General features: G+C 41.2%; 1 protein-coding gene across 2 annotated transcripts in view; it reads right to left on the bottom strand.

Moving 5' to 3' along the window:
• Positions 1-22,922, bottom strand: part of STK32B (serine/threonine kinase 32B) — a 156,140-nt gene that overhangs the window by 68,308 nt on the left and 64,910 nt on the right. For both annotated transcript variants that reach the window (XM_072126095.1, XM_072126096.1), the window contains exons 5-6: positions 8,419-8,456; positions 118-207 (exon numbers count right to left, since the gene is read on the bottom strand). In XM_072126095.1, the coding sequence (XP_071982196.1) occupies positions 118-207; positions 8,419-8,456 (128 nt within the window). The remainder of the gene's footprint in view (positions 1-117; positions 208-8,418; positions 8,457-22,922) is intronic.

Genomic DNA, 22,922 nt, shown 5'->3' with positions numbered 1-22,922 from the left:
AAAGTCTATTAAAGGTAATGCAAAAACCTAGATAACACATGATATGGCATTAAAACCCCTCACCCGTCACCTATTTGTGTGGAGTACTACTCTACATACAGTCCATGCATGACTTACCCATGTAAGGCTTTGTACCCGCCATGGACGAAGCTTTTTCCGATCCCTTGACAATGGTGGCTATGTTAAAGTCCGTAATATGAACGTGTCCTAAAATAAAGAAACAACTCATTAATAACAGAAATTAGAGCTAAACTCGTCCTTATATGCTTATAATTGGATGTAATACCGCGGTCCTCGTCTTACTCGTGCACATTCTGTCAACACTTAAAAAATTGTTCTGGAAATTCATTAAAAGATTAGACACAAGTCTAGTTAGGAAGCAATTTTAAAAATCCGAAACTATCTGGATTAAAAAAAAAAAGCATAAAAGGAGAATAAACAGGAATAATTATGTTTATTAAAATGTTGTGGGGACTTTGATGATACTTGACTTTAATTGTCTTTTCTCACTTTTTTATTGTTTGCAGTTGATAACCAACATTTTCTCTCTATAGAAGATATTAGATCATTATGCAGGGACTTTATGTTGAGCTTGTGCTAATATACAGCAGCCGGTAAGAACAAGAAGAGCAAATAATGAACAAGAAGATAAAAGTTCTGTGGGGTCATGGGAGCCACTTTGGCCATTGAGTAGTCTCTTTGGTACATGGGACCAGAGGAGTAACTAGGGGAGGCTGGGCCCCATAGCAAATTTCTAATGGCTCTATGGATGAGCTGAAACGTTACACCTTATTTTGCCATGGGTGAATAAAGATCACCTTTATACTTACTGGAGTGCTGCCTCATTGCATTTTTTTGGATATCTGACCTTACAAACCAGTGGATCGGGTTTGTTGAAGGCGTGCACCCACCATTGGACTTGATCCATTATACTCGCTGTGCTGCTCCACAGTCGGACTATTTACACACACAATGGGGCTCATTTACTTACCCGGTCCAGTCGCGATCCAGCAGCGCGTTCTCCGACGAGGATTCGGGTCTTCTGGCGATTCAGCAAGCTCGTGCGTCCGACTTCCTGCAGGTGTTACTGCTGTGCCGAGGTCCGCCAGAGTTCACCATCTTCTCCCCGGTGCATGTAAGTGCTTGATCTTGCGACACACTTGGTTTTTTAAATTCTGCAGTTTTTCCGAATCCGTCGGGTTTCCCCCCCCCCCTGATTTTTGTCGCGTGAAAGCCGGCGCAATTGCGGCGAAATCCGATTGTGTGCGCTAAAATCCCGATGGAATACAGGGCAAAATGGAAAAAGTGTGGCCACTGAGCCCTTAGTAAATGAGTCCCAGTATGTACACATCCATACATTTATTCACACGTACAGTATATACACATCATAAACACACATTCTATATAGTTCATACACATTATATACACATATAGTAAGTGTGTGTGTGTATATATATATATATATATATATATATATATATATTTATAATATATATTAAGACATACAGTATATACACACCCTATGCACACATACCTTACAGTATACACACACCATATAAAGACATACTGCATATACATACATACATACAGTATATAGACATTAAACATACATACAGTATATACATACCATACAGCATATACACACACACAACTACAGTATTTAGAAATCATACACACATACATATAGTATATACACACCATACATCATATACACACACATAAAGCATATACATAAACACACATACAGCATGTACACATGCAGATACACACGCATACATACCATAAACACATATATATATATATATATATATATATATATATATATATATATAATTACCAGAATCCTCTCTGCTTGGCACTGTTTGCCTCCACCATTCTCTACTCGTCGTGAAGGTGGGCGAACAAAGCAGACGGGACCCAGGGGTGGACAGACAACGTTCTCTCCTCCTCTTTGCATGGGGAAGGGGGGATCAGGAATGCATGGGGTAGCCGGGGCAGCAGAAAGTTAATAAACTACACCCTCCTCCTCCTCTTCGCTTGAGTTTCTTCTCTCACTCCTACAATCCGTGGAGGGGGGTCCTCACTTTTGTGATTGGTGACAGAGTGATTGGACCCCCATAAAACAATCTGTTATTCTACATTCTGTTAATAGCCTTTAATCTTGGGATAACCTCTTTATTGGAAAGAACCTTATAAGTGCAACAGCTTTCCACAGAGGACAAAAAAATGAGGCAACGCAATGACTATGAATTTCAGTCCCCCATTCTAGTCGTTTTGGGGGTCCTAGTAGTAATAATGTTACAGTGTCTATACCCCTTTGGAGGAGTTTTCCAGAATTAGAGAAACATGGCTGCTTTTTACCAGAAACAGTGCCACATCTGTACACAGGATGTCGGTGGTATTGCAGCTTGGTTCTTTCTACAGTAATAGAGTTGAGCTTCAATTCCACATTGACTGGGATGAAATTGTACTTTTCAATCCTATAGTTTTCCCTATTGAGAGATAATTGGGTAATTAAAGTGACGCTAATGCATTGACCTCATCGATTTCTTCTACTCCGGTTCTCTTCCACTTTTTTCTAGATCTGAGAGCTGGGGGTTATGTCCGCTTTTAGATAAAGCACAGCCATTCTGCAGAGCTTCGCACATCATTAGCGCCCAAAGAAAATCAAGGAGTCTCTACACATGAGTGAACAGCAAGAAATAGGGTCAGTAAGGAGGCAGACTGCAGAAGATGCTGAAATATTAAAGTCTGCAGCCCAAGCCTCTGAATGAATGTCTCGGGTCAAGGAAATTGCCCTGTCATATATTAACAAACCATTAGTATTTCTTACAAAAAGCGTAATTCTGAGAAATTAATGCCTTGCTGCACATCGGGATCACTGGGTCAGAATTACAGATTACAAGAATGTGCAGTCACTCAAAAGGAAAACCTTGACACGAAGGGGAGAAGAAGAATCCATTATTATGGAGCCACCAGATAATCACTGCTCGTACTGTAGATGAACCGCATGGATCCGGACATATATGTAATGGATCATGTACACGGGTGAGAATAATGACGCAGTCGATGTATTGTAGTTGTACTAGAAGTACAGTAGAATCGGAGGTATAGGAAGAATTTTGCCAAAATTTGCGTAAAACAACTCTCTTACATGCATGCGCCACAATTCCTAAGAGTTTTAGACTCTTTTTAGAGAATGGAGGTGTGGTTTATAAGTAGAAATGAGTGTACCCAAATTCTAGGTGGCAAATACACCCCCCCTACCCAACTAGCTATGGCTGTGATTGGCCAGGGGGACACCTTAGGACAATCATATCTATGTGTAGTTGGCCAGGGGCGTCAATTTGCCGGATATGCTGTTCAGCCACCAACCTAGCATTGTGTCTGGGTCACACAAAAAGCACCCAAGCCCCCGACCCGAAATAAGAGTTTGGCTACATTCACGGCCGTTAGGGGATGTATATACGGTCTCGTACATAAACGGACCATCCACCAATACCCCTAAGTCTTTTTCAGGCTTCAGTTTTACCAAGTAATTGACTGTTTAGAACATAATTATACTTTTTGTTTCCATGGCCCAAGTGCATAACTTTACATTTACCTACATTAAACCTCATCAACCATTTCTCTGCCCACTCCTCAAGCTTCCACAAATCCCTCTGTAATGCTAAACTATCGACCTCAGTATTTATTACTTTACACAGCTTAGTATCATCTGCAAATATTGAAACTTGACTGTGTAAACCCACTACAAGGTCATTAATAATAATATTAAAAAGAAGTGGCCCCAATACTGACCCCTGTGGCACTCCACTGGTAACGTCAACCCAATCTGAGAATGTGCCATTAATGACCACCCTCTGTTTTCTATCAATAAGCCAATTACTTTCTAAATACACAGATTTCCCCCTAGTCCATTTTATGTACCAACCTTTTATGCAGCACGGTATCAAAGTCCAGATATACAACATCCACAGCTTCCCCCAGATCCAGTCTGGAACTTACCTATGTCTTACTTTATGTAAGCCATAGGATGCGGAGGCTTTAACAGCACATCTCCCCATAGACTTCTCTAGAGGAATTAAAATTTCCAGGAAAAGTAGATATAGAAGATTAGACAAAATAAAAAAAAGCTTAGAAATTGTGCAACTAATTTTTGCCTCACTTTCCAGACCTGTCGGACAGCGGGCTGATAAGATGTACATTGTAAGATTTATTCCTATTGTGAAACTTGACAATCCAATTACTTTTTTGATGTTTCCTTTCTTATGTGACGGATAAGTTGTACAGGTGCGCTGCTTTCTATGTGTATGTCTATACTTGTAACTGGCTGTGTGTCGCAGTTTGTATGTGTTGGATTTTCCTATAACACATCTGACCTGTGGTTGCTAGAGGATCCACAGAAGAAATTCAGTATGTACACTTACTATATATTTTGGTGAGGATAAATATCTGAAGACAGGTGAGGTATAGATTTCACTGCAGAAATGACATTGGAATATTCAGAAAATTTACAATGTGTCAATTAAAAAATTAAAAAATGAGATGTAGGCCTGCTGGGAGCACAGCATATACATTGGACAATGTAATGAATGTGAAGCAGGGGGTAAGACCAGCAGAGACCACTACATGTTCACCTGGACTACAAATCCTAGGACCACCTGCTTCCCTGTGCCACTGCTACCCAGAGGAGGAGCTGTAGAGGAAAGGAATGATGGAGAGTAGTGATGGGAATTCCGGCTCTTGTTAGTGAGCTGGTCATTAGGCCCCGCTCACTAAGAAGAGCCGGCTCTTCTGGCTCCTAAAAGACTCCCTATAGTCCAGCCACTCCCCCACTTCATGCCACTTTTCACTCGATTTTATCGGGTTAAAGGAGGCGTGGTGAATTGCTTAGGGGCGGGGTTAAGTGAGCCAGCAGCTCTCTGAGGGGAGCTAAGTCACATTGCTCATGTGAAAGAGCCGGCTCTTAGAGCAGATTCATTCACGAATGACCCATCACTAAAGGAGAGACCACATGTGCAGCAGAGATCAGATGGCAAAGCGGTGAGAGCCATCGTCTGTGGCAACGATTGCTGCAGCATAAGTGTACAATCCTGTGCATGTAGAAGGTATGTGATAGTGAGTTGTATCCTTTGAGTTGTATTCTGATTTAACCCTTTGTTGCGCACAGAACTCATTATTTAAAAGGACCCCTCTGCACTATTATCCCTGCCAGGCCTGGTGTAGGCAGTTACCTTTTACTTCCACTAGCAGTTCTTTATAATAGATTGTATGTGTAACATTCTTTCTCTTTGTTTATTCATTCCCCTTAAAGGACATCTACCATCAGATTTTGCCTTGCTTTTTGTTATCTCCTGAGACAATGGCATTCTTGTAAAAAATACATGGCAGGGGGTTCCTGAGTTAACCCCTGGCAAATACCTGTCCAAGATGTGGAATCCCCGAAAAAGATGCAAAATCCAACGAAAGAGAGTAGCGCGACCGCCGTGACTTTATTCATTGCTCATAGATCCAGGCACCGTGACTGTGATAATCTTCTTATATTTGTTATCCATGGCCTAAATCCTTCTAAAATCAACTTTTAACATTATTATGAGACAGCCCTTCCGTGCTGTAGCTGCACACTGCAGACTGCTACACTGTCTCCCCCTCCCCCTGCTCTCTAAGTGCGTACCCTCTTTACCTGCCTGCTGTACTCACACACAATGGGAGGGAAAAAGTGTTCCTGCACAGTGTAACAGCCCATGAAGTTATGGAAAACTTCTGTCTCATAAGCATAATTTTAAAAGTTGATTTCCGAAGGATAACAAATATTGGAAGAGTAAGTGTTCATGCTTTATCATGGTGGATTTTGATGGTAGATCCCCTTTCATTCTCTAACAGCAGGAGCTTATCCCTTTTTACTCCAGAATCTAAATGGTCTTTCGGTTAAAGCAGCAGAACAACTAATCTATATGCTGGATGCTTCGTAAAGTGACATCATACCCTAAAATAGCAAAGATGCTGCAATGAAAACAAAAAAAAAGTGTGAACTCCTATAGACCGGAATTAACTGTTGCCTTAAAAATAGCAACATGAGACCCCCCCTCCCCCCATCTATCCGAGCCCCTCTAATTATGTATCGATTGACTCTGTACTGACAGAAAGTCGCCCAATTATGCAGAATCTTAAGGGTCCCGTCGACTCCTCCATCAGACGTCTTTTATATAAATGAGGGCTGTTTATTTCTGGATGGCAAATGATATGAGATTGTGACAGTCGGTAACCTTGAGAGATCCCACCAGTCGCATCCGATCGGAGATGTTTGCTGGTGACGGAACGTGCACTTGAAGTTGATGTCAAGGCAGAAAGCCTGCGCTCATACACAGGGATAATTGATGGGATTCTGAGGATCTGCTCTCCTGTACAAAGGTGAGAAGGGAAGGGTGGATGATCAAGAGGAAGATGAGCATGTGAGACCATTGGGTCCCCTCGGGGAAGTCCAACTGTGTAAGTAGACTCCATTCCTAGAGTTTATTCCCTTGTTAGTTTCTGGATTCTTAACAATCCTGGAGTTCTAGCAGTAATATTGGAGCTGGGTGTTTTCATTGGAGATGATCTTTAGAGCTTGGAATAAGTCCATACACAAGTACACTTTTAGTTACTACTTTATCCACGAAGATATAATACTGGTGTATTTAATTGCTATATTCTTCAAGTATCACTAAAAGTTCTTCAAGTAGAACACCGGTCGTTTTCTTGATACCAAGTTGTTACCATTTGTCTTACTAAAGCTATACCCATTCACTAAACACAGCGAGGAGCGAAATTATTTTGGGGTCAGTACACACTTTGTATTCCGTATTTTCTAGCAGTTTTCCCTTCTGCCGGCTCTAAGTGGGATTTTCAGTTCTCCCAATGCTGCTTGATGGAGACCTAGCTGCTGTGACTCATTCCTCCTCCCTCCCCTTTCTGCACAAGGCTCCCCTAGCTGTCATTCAGCATACTCTGTCATAGTCTACTGCATTTTGAATCCTTGCTCAGACCCCCCCCCTAAAGTTAGTAAATAATAAAAATAATAGTAAAAAATTTTTTTTTTCAAAATTAAAAAAATATAATAAATACAAAGCACCCCCCCCCCCTTTACCTGGAATACATATAAAAATATATGAACAAATAAAATCCTATACAGGTTAGGTATTCCCACTTCTCACAATATCCCATCTACCAAAACTTTAAAAATGATTTTTCCCTGTCATAAAGTTGTAACTGAAATTGATGCTTGATGGAGACCTAGCTGCTGTGACTCATTCCTCCTCCCTCCCCTCTCTGCACAAGGCTCCCCTAGCTGGCAATCAGCATACCCTGTCACATGCTGCAGTATATGTGTATCATTGATCAGACCCCCTAAGGTTCAGGTACCCTAGGGGGCTTAAAATAATAGTAAAAAAAAAAAAAGTTTTAAACAATATTTAAAAAATAAATAAATACAAATCACCCTCCTTTGTCTAGAATACATATAAAGATATATAAACAAATAAGATCATAATCTGGTTAGGTATCCTCCACCTCCCACAGTTTCCGATCTTCATGATACAGGCGGTCCCCTACTTAAGAACACTCGACTTACATACGACCCATAGTTACAAACGGACCTCTGGATATTGGTAATTTATTTTACTTTAGCCCTGGGCTACAATAATCAGCTGTAACAGTTATCACAGGTGTCTGTAATGAAGCATTAGTGTTAATATTCATTCTTATGACAACCCAACATTTTTAAAATCCAATTGTCACAGAGACCAAAAAAGTTCTGTCTGGGGTTACAATAATAAAGTATACAGTTCCGACTTACATACAAACTCAACTTAAGAACAAACCTACAGACCCTATCTTGTATGTAACCCGGGGACTGCCTGTATTCACATGTCCAAATCACCACTTATTTGCCATGTTACCCACCATAACAATATGTATACAATAAATATACTGTGCAGGAGCACTTCTTCGCTCCCATTGTAGATTACATCAAGTAGAGGGCAGAGGAACTGCCGAGGCAGGGGGAGAATTGTTATATTTCATGTTTTTACTAAAAAGACACCACGTGAAGCTGTAATAACAAAAAATTATCATGAATAACATCTGATAGAGGTTTCTGCTGCAAGTCCAGTAACAATCCTGGAATATAAATCCATCTTCACAGTCCTGCTAATACTAACAACACGCACCAAGACATGACTACACAAATCTCCAGGGATAATAGTGAACAATGGCTGCAGCTTTGCACGGTCAAAACTGCTCGTTGACTCCCTTAAAATGGAACACATTTTTATCGAATTTTCAGTAAATCCCATAAAGGCAAAGATCTAACATTGATCAATAGATGTAGAAGATTTATTCAGATTTACAGTAGCAAAGACAAGAAGGTTAACTCACCATGTTCATCCAGCAGGATATTATCTGGTTTGATATCCCTGTAAGAGAACACAACATTACTTACGATGTGATATATGGTATAAATTACATCTTTAGCATATACATATATATACATATTCAGCAGAATTAAACATGTAATTTAAAAAATATTCTGGTTCACAAATCTGCATTCAAATGATTGGTTAAATTCTGGGACAAGAAGATATACGTTCAATATACGCTCACGACACCCTGAATGAGCCATAAGCCATAATGTGTAATACTACATTTCTCCTGTAGAGGTCACTCCAGGAAATAAATCCCTGCTTGGTCGAATTCAGAACTTCTGGTAATTGGCCAATCATAGAAAAGTATATAAATGTACTAGTAGAAAGCTTTAGGATGTGTCTGACCCACTGGGGTGTTGGACCACTGGGGAAAAGGAAGAAGCTGTATATATATAACCAGACATTCATATGATTTGTAAAAAAAACCCCTCTATTTTGTGATTAATGTTTTAATTAATTAATATTTTTTCTCTAGTTTGGCAGTTTTGGACTTGAATTTACCCCAAAACCTAAACCTTGTAGGGGTAATACCATCTTGGAGAAAGAGGCTCAGTTATATTGTAGATGTGTCCACCTCTCCGCCCCCAGCCCCCCCCAGTACCTCCCTCCTGAGAAAACCTACACTGTACAGAACCCTGCTTTGTACCCCTCCCCCACTGTATAGCAACATTGTATAACACCTCCTATATCCCCCCATCCAGGGGCAGATTAAGCCTGTCGTGGGCCATCGGCTGTATGGATATTATAGCCCCTACAAGTCTGGAGTCACTTCGTACATCTGGTACTAGAATCAACTTCTTGGGGAATGGAGGATATGTCCCTTCTGCTTTCAATCTGCCATTTCAGGACCTTAAAGGACCTTCAAAGGTCCTGAAATGGCTCTTGTGCACATGTGTATTTAGAGCAGGAATTCCATGGGATTTCATGGGTGAAGGTCCTTCTCAGTATAAAATGTGGTGGTTTGTCGTGGGCCCCCTAGAAGGCTTGGGCCCAGACTACCTCCCAAACCGCCAAGATCATAATCCACTACTAGCCCCTGTCTTATATAATGCTCCCTGGAGATGACCAACTTGAGAACTTAAAAGTGTTGTCCTACTTGATCACCCTGCTGGAGCATCCTACTGGAGATCCTACTTGATCACCCTACTGGAGCACCCTATTTGAGCACCCTAATAGAGGATCCTACTAGAGTTCCATACTAGAGCACCCTACTAGAGGACCCTACTGGAGCACCCGACTATGGGACCTTACTGGAGCACCCTACTGAAGGTCTGTACTGGAGCATCCTACTAGAAGATTCTCCTGGAGCACCCTACTGGAGATCTTACTTGATCACCCTACTGAAGCACACAGTAAGAGGACCCTACTGGAACACCTTAGTGCAGTGATGGCTAACCTATGGCACGGGTGCCAGAGGTGGCACTCAGAGCCCTTTCTGTGGGCACTCAGGCCATCACCAGAGATGACTCCAGGTATCTCCCTGCAGTCCCAGACAGCCCAGGACTTGCTGTGCACAGAGCTATTTTAAAGTGACAGCGCTACCTGGGACTACTGGAGGAGTGGGAATGTGTGGACAGATCTGGATTTTCATTGTAGCTCCTGCTCCGACCCTGACAATTCTTCCTGTTTATGGGAACGTGGAGGGAAGCTACAATGATCATCCAAATTTCTTCTATTTTCTGCTTTATTGGTGTCTTAAGGGGGCTGATATGAATGAAAGATGTGACAGAGCACAGAATATGAGTCATTAATTACATTTCTGTGTTGGCACTTTGCGATAAATTAGTGGGTCTTGGTTGTAGTTTGGGCACTCGGTCTCTAAAAGGTTCCCCATCACTGCCCTATGGGATTATCCTACTGGAGGACGTGGAACAGTTAAAATTTCAATTCTTTCTTCAAATTGGATTTTTAATTTTCCGTTAATAAATAATAATGAGCGCATTTCCAGCCTTTACAAAACACAATTAAAGCCGGAGGAAATTAGCAGACTGGAAATGTGTAGGAAGGAACCATATTGTGTTTGTTTGGCATTAATATCACTTAACTCGTAAAATAATGTAGCGTTAATATTCATGCCGCGCTCGTTCCGAAGCTTCCGACCGCTAGAATCCAGCCACGTATAATACATCTCAATTGTAACAATGAGCGGTTCTGCTGGAGCGGCCGATGATGTGGGGGTGGAGTTCTGTCAAGCTGAGAGTCCGGATACAGCAATTACATAAATGATCACAGACGCCCCAGCCCGGGATAACCCCAGCGGTGCGTGTAACACAAGATCATGTCATAGAGAGAGCGTATAAAGATCAGTCAATTGTTAGTGAAATGAGACTATCCATGTACACCCCATAAAATAACAATTAAGGAACATATTCTCTTACAACTGAGTATGTTGCCATCACATTATTATTGACAATTGGGTGTAAGCAATTGGAGGGGGGTCCTTAAACAGATATTGTTCAATAAGTGCAGCAGAATTAGAGACGACCAACTTGAGAACTTATCCACATTCGGCAAATAATTGATATTGTTTGATATGAAAATATATACAAGTTTCCAATACACTTTCTGTATCAATTCCCCACAGTTTTCTAGATCTCTGCTTGTTGTCATTCTATAGGCAGTTTCTATGTTTACTTTGATAAACATCTGTCCTTGGTCATGTAATGTCACACAGGTGCACGGCTCGTTATAACACATGGCTCTGATTTCTCTCTGCGATGTAGTGAGCCGTGCACCTGTGTGACATCACATGAAAAGAAATATAACAAGCCATACAGCTGTGTGACATCACATGACTAGGGATATAACAACTGTGCACCTGTGTGACATCACTTTACCAGGGATATAATGAGCCATGCACCTGTGTGACATCACATGACCAGGGATATAATGAGCCATGCACCTGTGTGACATCACATGACCAGGGATATAAAAAGCTATGCACCTGTGGGACATCACATGAAAAGAAATATAAAAAGCCATGCAGCTGTGTGACATTATATGATCAGGGATATAATGAGCCGTGCACCTGTATGACATAACATGACCAGGGATATATAACGAACGGGGCACCTGTGTGACATCACATAACCAGGAATATAACAAGCTGTGCACCTGTGTTACATCACATAACAAGAGATAAAAAAAAGCTGTGCACCTGTGTGAGATCACACGATCAGGAATATAACAAGTGGTGCACCTGTGTGACATCACATGACCAGGGATATATATAACGAGCCGTGCACCTGTGACATCACATGACCTGGGATATAACAAGCGGCACACCTATGTGACATCACATGACCGGGGATATATAATAAGCCGCCCACCTGTGTGACATCACATGACCGGGGCTATAATGAGTGGTGCACCTGTGTGACATTACATGACCGGGGCTATAATGAGTGGTGCACCTGTGTGACATCACAAGTCCGGGGAAATATAATGAATGGTACACCTATTTGACATCATATGACCAGGGGCCAGGTTTTATTCACAGCAAGTAACAATGAAACTTTCTACTGAATGACAGCAAGCAGAAATCTAGCAAATGATTGATATAGAAAGTATATTGGAAAATTGTAGAACTTTTTCATTACACAAACAATAAGGCCCCTTCTCCACTGGCGTTTTTCACGCGCGAGTTCTGCGCGTGCATTTGACGCGCAGAACTTGCATTGCACTCTGTCCCATTGTATTCAATGGGTCTTTCTTCATTTGCGTGGTTTTGCACGCGCGTGCTTGCGTTCGTTTGCACGCGCGTCAAAATCGCAGCATGCTCTATTTTTGCGATTCACGCGCATTTTTCACGCCCCATTCAAGTCTATGGGGACGTATCAAAAACGCATTGCACTCGCAAACATTGCAAGTGCAATGCGAGTGCAATGCGTTTTAAACGTAAGGGTTGCTAGGTGACCAGTATAACAGTATTTCCCCTGCTCGCGAACGATCAATTAATTAAAAAAACACAATGAAGAACAGTGAAGAATAGAATAAAAACAGTGAACACAGTGAACACAGTGAATACAGGATCATTTAAGAGAAAAACACAGTGCAGAACACAGTGAAGAATAGATTACAGATGTTCGGCACATCTGCTTACTTGTCGGGAGATACGCGCGGAGCGGTGCGAACAAAATAGCATGTGAAGAACAATATATATGTGTGTAAAGAACACATTGCAGATGTTTCCATACATCTGCAATGTCTTCTTCACACATATATATTGGGGGTCATTTACTAAGGGCCCGATTCGCGTTTTCCCGACGTGTTACCCGAATATTTCCGATTTGCGCCGCTTGTACATGAATTGCCCCGGGTTTTTGGCGCACGCGATCGGATTGTGGCGCATCGGGGCCGGCATGCGCGCGACAGAAATCGGGGGGCGTGGCCGAACGAAAACCCGACGTATTCGGAAAAACCGCCGCATTTAAAAACCGAAATGTGTCGCTTGGGAAGCGCTCACCTTCACCTGCTATGGGATGGTGCATTCCGGGGCGTTAAGATTATTTTCGGCGCAGCAGCGCCACCTGGTGGACGGCGGAGGAACTACCTTCTTAAATCCCAGCCGGACCCGAATCCTGTGCAGAGAACGCGCCGCTGGATCGCGACTGGACCGGGTAAGTAAATGTGCCCCATTGTTCTTCACATGCTATTTTGTTCGCACCGCTCCGCGCGTATCTCCCGACAAGTAAGCAGATGTGCCGAACATCTGTAATCTATTCTGCACTGTGTTCTGCACTGTGTTTTTCTCTTAAATGATCCTGTGTTCACTGTGTTCACTGTTTTTATTCTATTCTTCAATGTTCTTCACATCTGCTAACTTGTCGGGAGATAATATACGCGCGCGGAACAGTGAAGAATAGATCGCAGATGTTTGCAACTTATCAGAAGACATTATTTTTCAATTAAATAAAACATTTTATTCCCGAACCTTGGTCCCTTTGAAAAAGTCCCATTGACTTAAAAAAACGCGCGTGAAAAACGCACCGAAAACGCAAAAAAACGCGACCAAAAATGAAACAAAAACGCAGCAAAAACGTCAGTTTTTCACGCATTGCACCCTGACGTGAAACGCAACGCTAGTGTGCAAGAGGCCTAAGGATTATTTGCTGAAAGTGGACGACCCCTGTTACTATTCTAGTTGTCAGAGATGTGTGTTCCTACATGACACACCCCAAGGATAATTAAAGTACATAGTTACATAGTTCATATGGTTGAAAAAAAGACACATATGCATCAAGTTCAACCAAGGAAGCGAAGGGAGTGGATGAGGAAGGGATTTATGTGTAACAGTTCTATATAACATAACCATCAATGTTATCAATGTTTGAAGCTCTCTGCTGTCCCTGCTGTGACCAGCGCCTGAGGAAGGCTATTCCACAGATGTATGAACCATTCATATATTTAGATAAATTAATCATGTCTCCTCTTAATCATCTATTTTCAAGATTATTGTAAATGCATTACTGAAAAAAGAAGATGCCAGGAAAGTGATTGTCTTTAAAGGACAACGACAATATTGGTGCCAAAAAGACTTTGTCCAAGGCATGTAAAGAATAACACCCACGATCGGTGCCAGTCCCCAATCATGGGAGCTACTAGTGAGTGGACCCATTTAAAGGCTGAACATCCAGGATCATTGCAAGCAAGATCATGGGTGGTCGTATCTGCGCCTGGGTCCACAGACTTTTGGTCTCATTTTGGCCGAACACGCCAGACCCGAATACTGATGGATCAGCTCATCACTAGTCATGAGATCACACATGTTAAGTGTAAGCTGTACTCCATGACGGCTTCAAACAGCTAATTGATGGGGTATTAGTTGTCAGACCAGACCCCTACCTATATGATATTGATTGCTTAACCTACAGGTAGGTGATCAGTAAAAAAAAAAATGGGCTCTACTAAAGCAGGACCCTTACTGACTTTTTCTATTGGTCAATTCTCACCCTGAATTACAGGACCACACATTAATGCTTTCATTTGGGACTGTAAAAACTCTCCGGAAACGTCTCTCCACACTAGAGGTGTTTTTTATCCCTGTTATTGTCGCTGGTTATTTCCCGAGTTATTATGAAGCAGGATGTAAGCGGAGACTCATTATATTTCCATACAGATGAGCTGGGTCTTAATTTGCAGCACTTGATGTTCCTCCATCCAATATGTATTAAAACAGAGAGAGAGAAGATTAATTGAGACGAGAGGCTCTCGACCGCAATATGGGAAATGGAAAAAGTGAAGTGGCCAGAATCAATGTTATTCTTAATGACAAATTATACTGGAAAATGTATTTTATCAACAGGAGACTTTTAATTGTTTCCGCTCTGACAACCATTGCACGGCTTCAGTTGTCTGGAGCCTTTAAAGAGGACCTGTCACCCTAAAAAAAGGCACTGGGACCTTACTAAAGTGAGCAGCTCCTAGTGCTACCCCATGTTTATCAGTGTTATACTGCTAGCGTTATCGGAACCTTCTAATAAAGCTAGCAAACAGCTTACAGCGGTCCGCAGAAGCTGCCTTATTTCTACGACCTGGGCCTCCCATACGCACCGGCCCTGAAGCCAGCACACGTGATCCGATGACGTCATCACGTGCGCCAGCTTCAGACCCGTCGCATACCGTGTGGAGTGCCGCTTCGGGGGAACCAGGACAGGTGAGTTTTTGGTTCTGCCTCTACGCTGCGCTCCCAACCAGTGCAGCGATTCGAATGATGATCAATTGTACCAGTGTCTTATAGCGACTGGTACAATTGATCCGGGGCCCCGAGTGGGCTCCTCCAGCACCCCGGAGCCCGGTACTTGCCCGGGTTGGCCGAGTGCTGGTGCCAGGCCTGCCCACGGATCACAAGAACAGAAGTTAGATGTACTTCGTTCGTGTGGGTCACATTTACTAAAAACAGTGCAGTCTATACTATGTGCAGTGTCCTGTGTAGTGTGCAGGGGGTTCTGGCGCTCATTCTTTGCAAATCTGGTGCCCTTTGAACTGCTCTGACAGACTGCACCAACTTGGGGCATGCAACAAACTTCTGTCGGACTCTGCATGATAACTGCGGTCCAACTGTGCACCGGAGCGCCCCTTTCAGTGCAGAATAGTCCAGTTGCACCACAAAAGGGTTGACATATGTGGTGCGAACACTTTGTAAACACCTGTGCAAGCAGTTTTCCCTGTAAAGAATGGGCAAAGTCCGACAGAAAACAGAGCTTAGTAAATGTGCCCCAATGTCTTTGAATTCTGCCCCTGGTAAATACCTTCATTCTATTCTTGTATTGTCCCTCTCTTCTCACCCTACTACAATGAAGCGTTGCCTGATCGGTTTCTCCGGATGTAATACCGGTTATAGAAATATGAGATATATTTGGCCCATATTACCTCTGTGTTACAGGGAGAGGGTATTTTTATCTTATATTTTTAAGAATCATTTTTCATAATCACCCTATTCTCTCAGTGCGGAGGACACTCAATCCATAATACTGTCTATCCTATGAATAATTGGACAATGTCTATACATCTTTTCCCACCTAAATGAGGGTCCCCGTTCAGCCAGTGTCAGGGTTATTTATTTCCCTGTTCAGCTTCTCCTACTGCTCAGAGAAGACCTGCAACAAAATCTTATCTTCAGGTCAGTTACGTTGAACTTAGGAAATTTATACTGGGACCCGGGTCGCTGGAAGAGCTGAGAAACAAGTGACCTCAATTCAGAGGCTGAGAATATATATGAATCTTTTCTATTACACATTAATAATGTAGTAAGAGGAAGTTTAGGAACTTTATAGACTCTACTATACACAAGGTGGAAGAGATGATTGAGATTAAAGTGGTTGTCCACCACTGAACCATGACTGTTCAAAGTGTCCCCCAAAACCTAGCGACCTTCTAAAGGAAGCCCTATATATATTCCTTGTATAAAGATAATGTTTAAAGGAAATCTACCATTTGTTTTCATGCATTATGAACCAAACATACCTTGAGAATGCTGTAGCAACACTGATGCAGAAACATATCTTTTTTAATGCCTGAGCTGAGTGGTTTTGCCGAAAAAACAATTATAAAATTATGATAATGAGGTTCTGTCGCTCCTGTGGCTGCCCCGGGACACTTCTCCTCTTACCCAATTATGCACTGCTCCAGAGAATGATGTAATCACTGTGTTGTTCTTGACAGGCAGAAGTAATCAATCGCTGCACCATCCCCAGCTGCTGTGTATGGGTCATCCAGTTCAGGTTGATTAGTCCTGTCTGGGTAGTTTAGGAAGCTCTGTGTAATTTGTTCATGAATGACAGCTTTTGGTTTTTTAGAAAAACTACTCGGATCAGGGAGTAAACAAGATATGTTTCTGCATCAGTGTCGCTACAGCATTCTCAAGGTATATTTGGTTCACAATAAATAAAAGCAAATGGTAGATTTCCTTTAAGAGTTATTCTGGTGGACATATTTGGAATCAGGAATATATTTTCCCCTATATAGGCCAAATGGCACCAGCCATGGTCTGAGAAGGCCATTCCCCGGAGTGACCCCCATAGGATTTCGGCAGAATGCAGTAGCCAAAGAACAGACGTTTATTTGCCTAAAGAGCAGTTGCCTGGAACTAAAATTAAAGGGGTAGTGTGCTTTAATATTTTATGTATCTTCTTTCATCTCAGCAAAGCACAGGGCACAAAGTTGTAAGAAGTTTGTAATAGAGATACCTAAAGCAAGAAAAAGCGACTAATTTCCCATTGTGCACAGCAGAAACAAAGTCATCAACAATGTAAAAAATACTCTCTTTGAAGTACAAAATTGTCTAAAGATTGAACACAACAGCGATTGGGTGACAGCTAAGAGATAATAAGAAGTTCCTAATGACTTAAAAGGGTTGTCCACTTTAAGCACATTGCAGAAAATAAATGAATATTGGTTGTGTAACAATTCCGTATCAATTCCTCATGGTTTTCTAGATCTGTGCTTGCTGTCTTCCTGTTGTTGTGCAACAGGAAACTTCATTGTTTACACTGGTCCATGGTCATGTGATGTCACACAGGTGCATGGCCATTTATAACACACAGTGTAATCAATGCTATGCGATGCTAACCAGCCATGCACCTGTGTGACATCACATGACCATGGACTGGTGTTTATTTACAAGTAGTAAACAGTGAAGAGTCAGGGTGCATGAGCGCAAGCAAAGATCTAGAAAACAGTGATTAATTTCGGAACCTTCTAATAAAGCTAGCAAACAACTTACAGCGGTCCGCAGAAGCTGCCTCCCATACGCACCGGCCCTGAAGCCGGCACACGTGATCCGATGACGTCATCACGTGCACCAGCTTCAGACCCGTCGCATACCCTGCACCGCTTCGGGGGAACCAGGACAGGTGAGTTTTAGATTCTGCCTCTATGCTGCGCTCCCGACCAGTGCAGCATAGAGACAGAAAAGTAATTGATCCGGATGGTGATCAATTGTACCAGTGTCTCATAGCGACACGGGTACAATTGATCCGGGGGCCCGAGTGGGCTCCTCCAGCACCCCAGAGCCCCGGTATTTGCCCGGGTTGGCCGAGTGCTGGTGCCAGGCCTGCCCACGGATCATAAGAACAGAAGTTAGATGTACTTGGGTCGTGTGGGTCACATTTACTAAAAACAGTGCAGTCTGTACTATGTGCAGTGTCCTGTGTAGTGTGCAGGGGGTTCTGGCGCTTGTTCTTTGTAAATCTGGTGCCCTCTGCACAGCTCTGACAGACTGCACCAACTTGGGGCGTGCAACAAACTTCTGTCGGACTCTGCATGATAACTGCGGCCCGACTGTGCACCGGGGCGCCCCTTTATGTGCAGAATAGTCCAGTCACACCACAAAAGGGATGACAGATTGATATACAAATCATATTGGAAAATTGAATAACTTTCTGTTGCACAAATAATATTTATTTGTTGTAATGTACTTAAAGTGGACAACCCCTTTAAGTCCTTACAATCACTGGATAGACTGATCTCCTCAGATAGCTGAATCCTCAATGCAAATATTCTATTGGTAAGGAAATTGTTAATCATTAGCCTTCTTATATGTCTGAAGTGGACGGACCTCAAAGGCTTTCAGATATACTACTCACAACAGGAGAAAGAAGCAGAAAAAATTGACAGACAAACTGTGTTACTTAATGAAGTACCGTACATACTTGTGTAGAAGCCAAGTTTTTCAGCACAAGAAATGTGCTGAAAAACCTCACCTCGGCTTGTACACAAGCAAATAAAAAAAAATAGCCGGCTACCACTGGGGGCTGGCTGGCTATATACTACTGGGGGTTGGCTATATACTACTGGGGGCTGGCTGGCTGCATACTACTGGGGGTTGGCTATATACTACTGGGGGCTGGCTGGCTATATTCTACTGGGGGCTGGCTATATACTAATGGGGGCTGGCTATAAACTACAGGGTCCGGCAGACTATATCCCGGGAGACTGTGACCAATGCATTTCCCACCCTCGGCTTATACTCGAGTCAATAGGTTTTCCCAGTTTTCGGTGGTAAATTAGGGGTCTCGGCTTATACTTGAGTCGGCTTATACTCGAGTATATACGAGTAACAAAGTTTACTAATATCACCTACACTATTCATTTTTTAATTAAAAAAAATTGCGTTAAAGGTCTAGTTATTCTTTCTGCTTACATTCAAATAATTTAGTAGTCTTTTTAGCAGCAGTTTTTCCCAGTTTACCAAGTGCTCAGTCAATAATTGTTTCTTAGGTTTAAATTGTACTCTGTAGGGAGGCTGGCAACAAACCTATAATTCTCCTGGAACTTTGGAAAAGAATATGTATATTATTAAGTGCTGCTCATTCCACTGTTATTAAGGAAAACAAACTAAGGTCTAAGGAACCAGCAACAAAGCCAAGAGAAATGGGATCGGGCCATGAAATCCAGTTTTCCTGCTGAATGTTTCAAGAATAAAACTAATTATAGTGATAATAATTCTATATTATAATACACATTAAAAAGTAAAATAAACTACGAACAAAAAAGCTTTACAGTACTGTGGTACTAATTTATTTAGGTACTTATTATAATCTGGCAACAACACGGATTCTAATAGCATAAAGCTGGTGCAATCAGAAGTCAGATATAGAATAATATCATGAAATCTGATGTTTATCTTAGACTCATTGTACATAATGAACTTGGCTATTTCCTTGATCCATCTAAATTACAAAATAATCCAATGTTGAAATTAGATTTTTATTACCCTCCTATGCATACCTATGCATCTCCATGGTTACAGACAACAAACAAGCTTTGTGTAGTCTGATCCTACAGTTCTTACCATACCTGTTCTCTTAATAAATGATAACCTACTACAATTGTTTAATGGAAACCTGTCATCAGGAAGGTCATTTTTAAATGATGGCAAGTTCCAATAACTTCTTGCATGTTGATTTTTGTAAAAATGCTTTTGTGGTGCATCTAAATAATTCCACTGATTTTTAATAGTTTATTTAACATTACCTGGCTCCCTGTCAGCAGTGTGTGCTGAGTCCCGGGGGACGTTGTGGCATTGTGCAACGGTGCTTGGTTTACTTTACAACACTTGCTGCACCTTTTTTGGTGTAAACTAAGCAGACAAATAGGAGGTGTTAACTAAAGGAAATTAGTTTTAAAGGAAATTCAGTGGACGGGTGAAGATATTGTTATCCATATAATTAGGGGAACCCAGTTCAGATAGCTACCTGGTGTAGCATTTGTCATCTATAAGTGATAATTAATTTTTTCCTGCTACTAGTACTGAAATCTCAAGTACTAGAAGAAGGGGGACAAATTGAGCCTAGAAGGAGAGCAGGGCCAGGCTGTACCACTTTACGCCAAGGGGCCTAACCCTTTTATCACCAAGAATTCTAGGAGTCATTGCTTTTGATCCCTGGCACCTAGGAACTCCTCTTTCATATGAATATAATATTGTGATTCTAGGTGTCAGGGATCTGTGGATATTCACGATTAAAGTTACAATTTCGGGTGCAATTTTTAAATACATAAATCAACTCCCAACTGTCACTGTAAGAGTTACAGAAACACAATCCTAGAATCATATGAAAGAGATCTCTCAGTGCCAGGGATCCAAAGTTATAGCGCTGTGAAGTGTGCCACCACCCCTCGACCTTGTTAGGGGCAGGAAGGAGAAATATAAAAAATGAGAGAGCGCACTTACTCTCTTATTGTCATATGTTGAATTATCTTTTTTTATGCCATGGAGGGGAGACTGGACATTCAATTCTCTTCGCCTAATGTGGCTACATATTTACACCATGATTAAGAACAAAAAAGTTGCATGTAATATAAAAAACAATCCTGAATAAAGTTTTTATTTCATACTCTTCTCCATCATTTATACCTTGTGGCTTTCTTACTCAAATTCCTATGGGCCACAGAAGGTTGTGCTATTGTGTTGCTATTATAATGTGCTCAAATATTACAGCTAGACATCCCCATTGATGTCTCATTAGCTTGGTTTATGGAAATTTTATTTGGGTTACCATTGTGTAAGGGAGTATACAATAATAAAACTGTGCAAAGCTCAATGCAATTTAACCTTCCCTTTGCTGCAAAGTTTGGTGAATATACAGATGTGACATATATATGAACTTCTTACATCTTACTGATTTTAGGAAAGTACATTTTCTGTAAAAAGAAACTTGGATTTGTATTTTTAGTGGAAATGTAGAATTGTCATGTAATTTTGGTTTTTTATCACCATTTGCTGCAAAGTTGCATGAAGGTGGTTGTGTGTATTAATTAAAAAGTAATTTTTGTATACGTGGTAGACTGTGTTTTGTGAATTAAAGATTTTGACAGGTTAGGAGCTTTTTTCTTGGTGCATTATATATTTTTAAACTCATTTTTGGATTGCAACCAAATATTGCATGGCTTTTGTTTTAGCATTTTTGGGAGTGTAAATTCCTGTAGATGTTGTGTGTTGTGGTTTATATAAATCAGATCACTTTGTGTTATTTTACAACTCGATAAACTTCTGCTTTGATGTGAGGTTTATGTAAATGTCTGTTTTCATTTTTTTTATAATTTATGTTTGTCACAAAGTCGCACAAGGGTGCTATGAGCTGTGAACTGTTTATCAAAACAAATGCAATTGCCAGGTCATCCACTTTCAAAAAATATATAGGTTTTAGGAGTGCCTTTACTTTGTAATGTGTTTTATCGTTATATTTTGCTGGTTCGGACTGTCTTAAAATTTTTTGCTAAAAGGCAGTTTTTTGGTTATAAAACTATAAGGTATCTATGAACTCCACACATGTCCATCTATTACATTTGAAAGGTGTGAAGTAAATTATTTTCTTATAGTTTGGGGCACAGTTTTTGCCAGCAAAGTAAATTTTTATGCATTTTTTATATAAAATTATACAATTTGAATCACGAATTTGATGTCACGAATACCCATAAGCTCCTCCATGAAATTTTGAAAGTTTCTGCTTTCAGTAAATATCTGATTTATAATTCTTTAAGCTGTAATTTCGGATTTATGTGTATATGTCACAATGGTAACATTTGCTCTGGCCAATAACACAACAAACTTCCCAAAAAACACCTGGCAGGGAAAGGGTAAATGGGGGGAACCCCAACACATAAATTTTCTTTGGACCCCCTAAATGCCAGGTCTGCCCAGGTACTTTTTCTTATATACAGTATTTTTCGGACTATAAGGCACACCGGAGTATAAGGCGCACCATTAATAAATGCTTGCTAAAAGGTCTAGGTTCATATATGAGGCGCACCGGATTATAAGGCGCACCTGATTATAAGGATGAATGACCAGCAGGTGGCAGACCTGTGCACAGTTCAAGGCAGCTGTTGTCTGTAAGTATGGTTCATATATAAGGCGCACTGGACTAAAAGGCGCACCTTTGATTTCCGAGAAAATCAAAGGATTTTTAGTGCGCCTCATAGTCCGAAAAATACGGTACAAGAAATTCCAAAACATTTTAACCTGCAGTAAATAAAGTAAAATCTTCATTTTAAGTGAAAACTTTTTGCTTCATTCTCAGAAATTCAATCATTGAGAAGCAAATTATTATTATCTTTAATCTCTTCTTATAGCGGAGGATTTGGCCAGACATTTAGCCGGGACACTCCGTGAGCTGTGAGTAAATTATACGACTGTATCGGAGACAATCTGAGTCCAATTCTAAACTTCCCGCATTCTGTTTACTCCTTATCTGTCCTGCTGGGATTGTTCTTCGGTCTCTGTGCAATTTGTTGTGTGGTCACAATAACCTTCAGCACCAGACATAAAGTCACATCATTTCCACAATTTCTTCTCCTTTAATGAACAGTTTTTTCTTTCTTTAGTAGCATCTAATTCCAATTAGAGAAAACTGATGAAGAAACGGCAGATAATTTGAGGCTGTTTAAATTTTGCCTTCCAGTGAAAAGAATGATTCCCCTTAATATGCTACCTTATGTCAGGACAGTATGGTTTAG

This window comes from Engystomops pustulosus, chromosome 1 (genome assembly GCF_040894005.1).
Source record: "Engystomops pustulosus chromosome 1, aEngPut4.maternal, whole genome shotgun sequence".
NCBI classification, from domain to species: Eukaryota; Metazoa; Chordata; class Amphibia; order Anura; family Leptodactylidae; genus Engystomops; species Engystomops pustulosus.
This window is presented reverse-complemented; position numbering and strand designations above follow the sequence as displayed.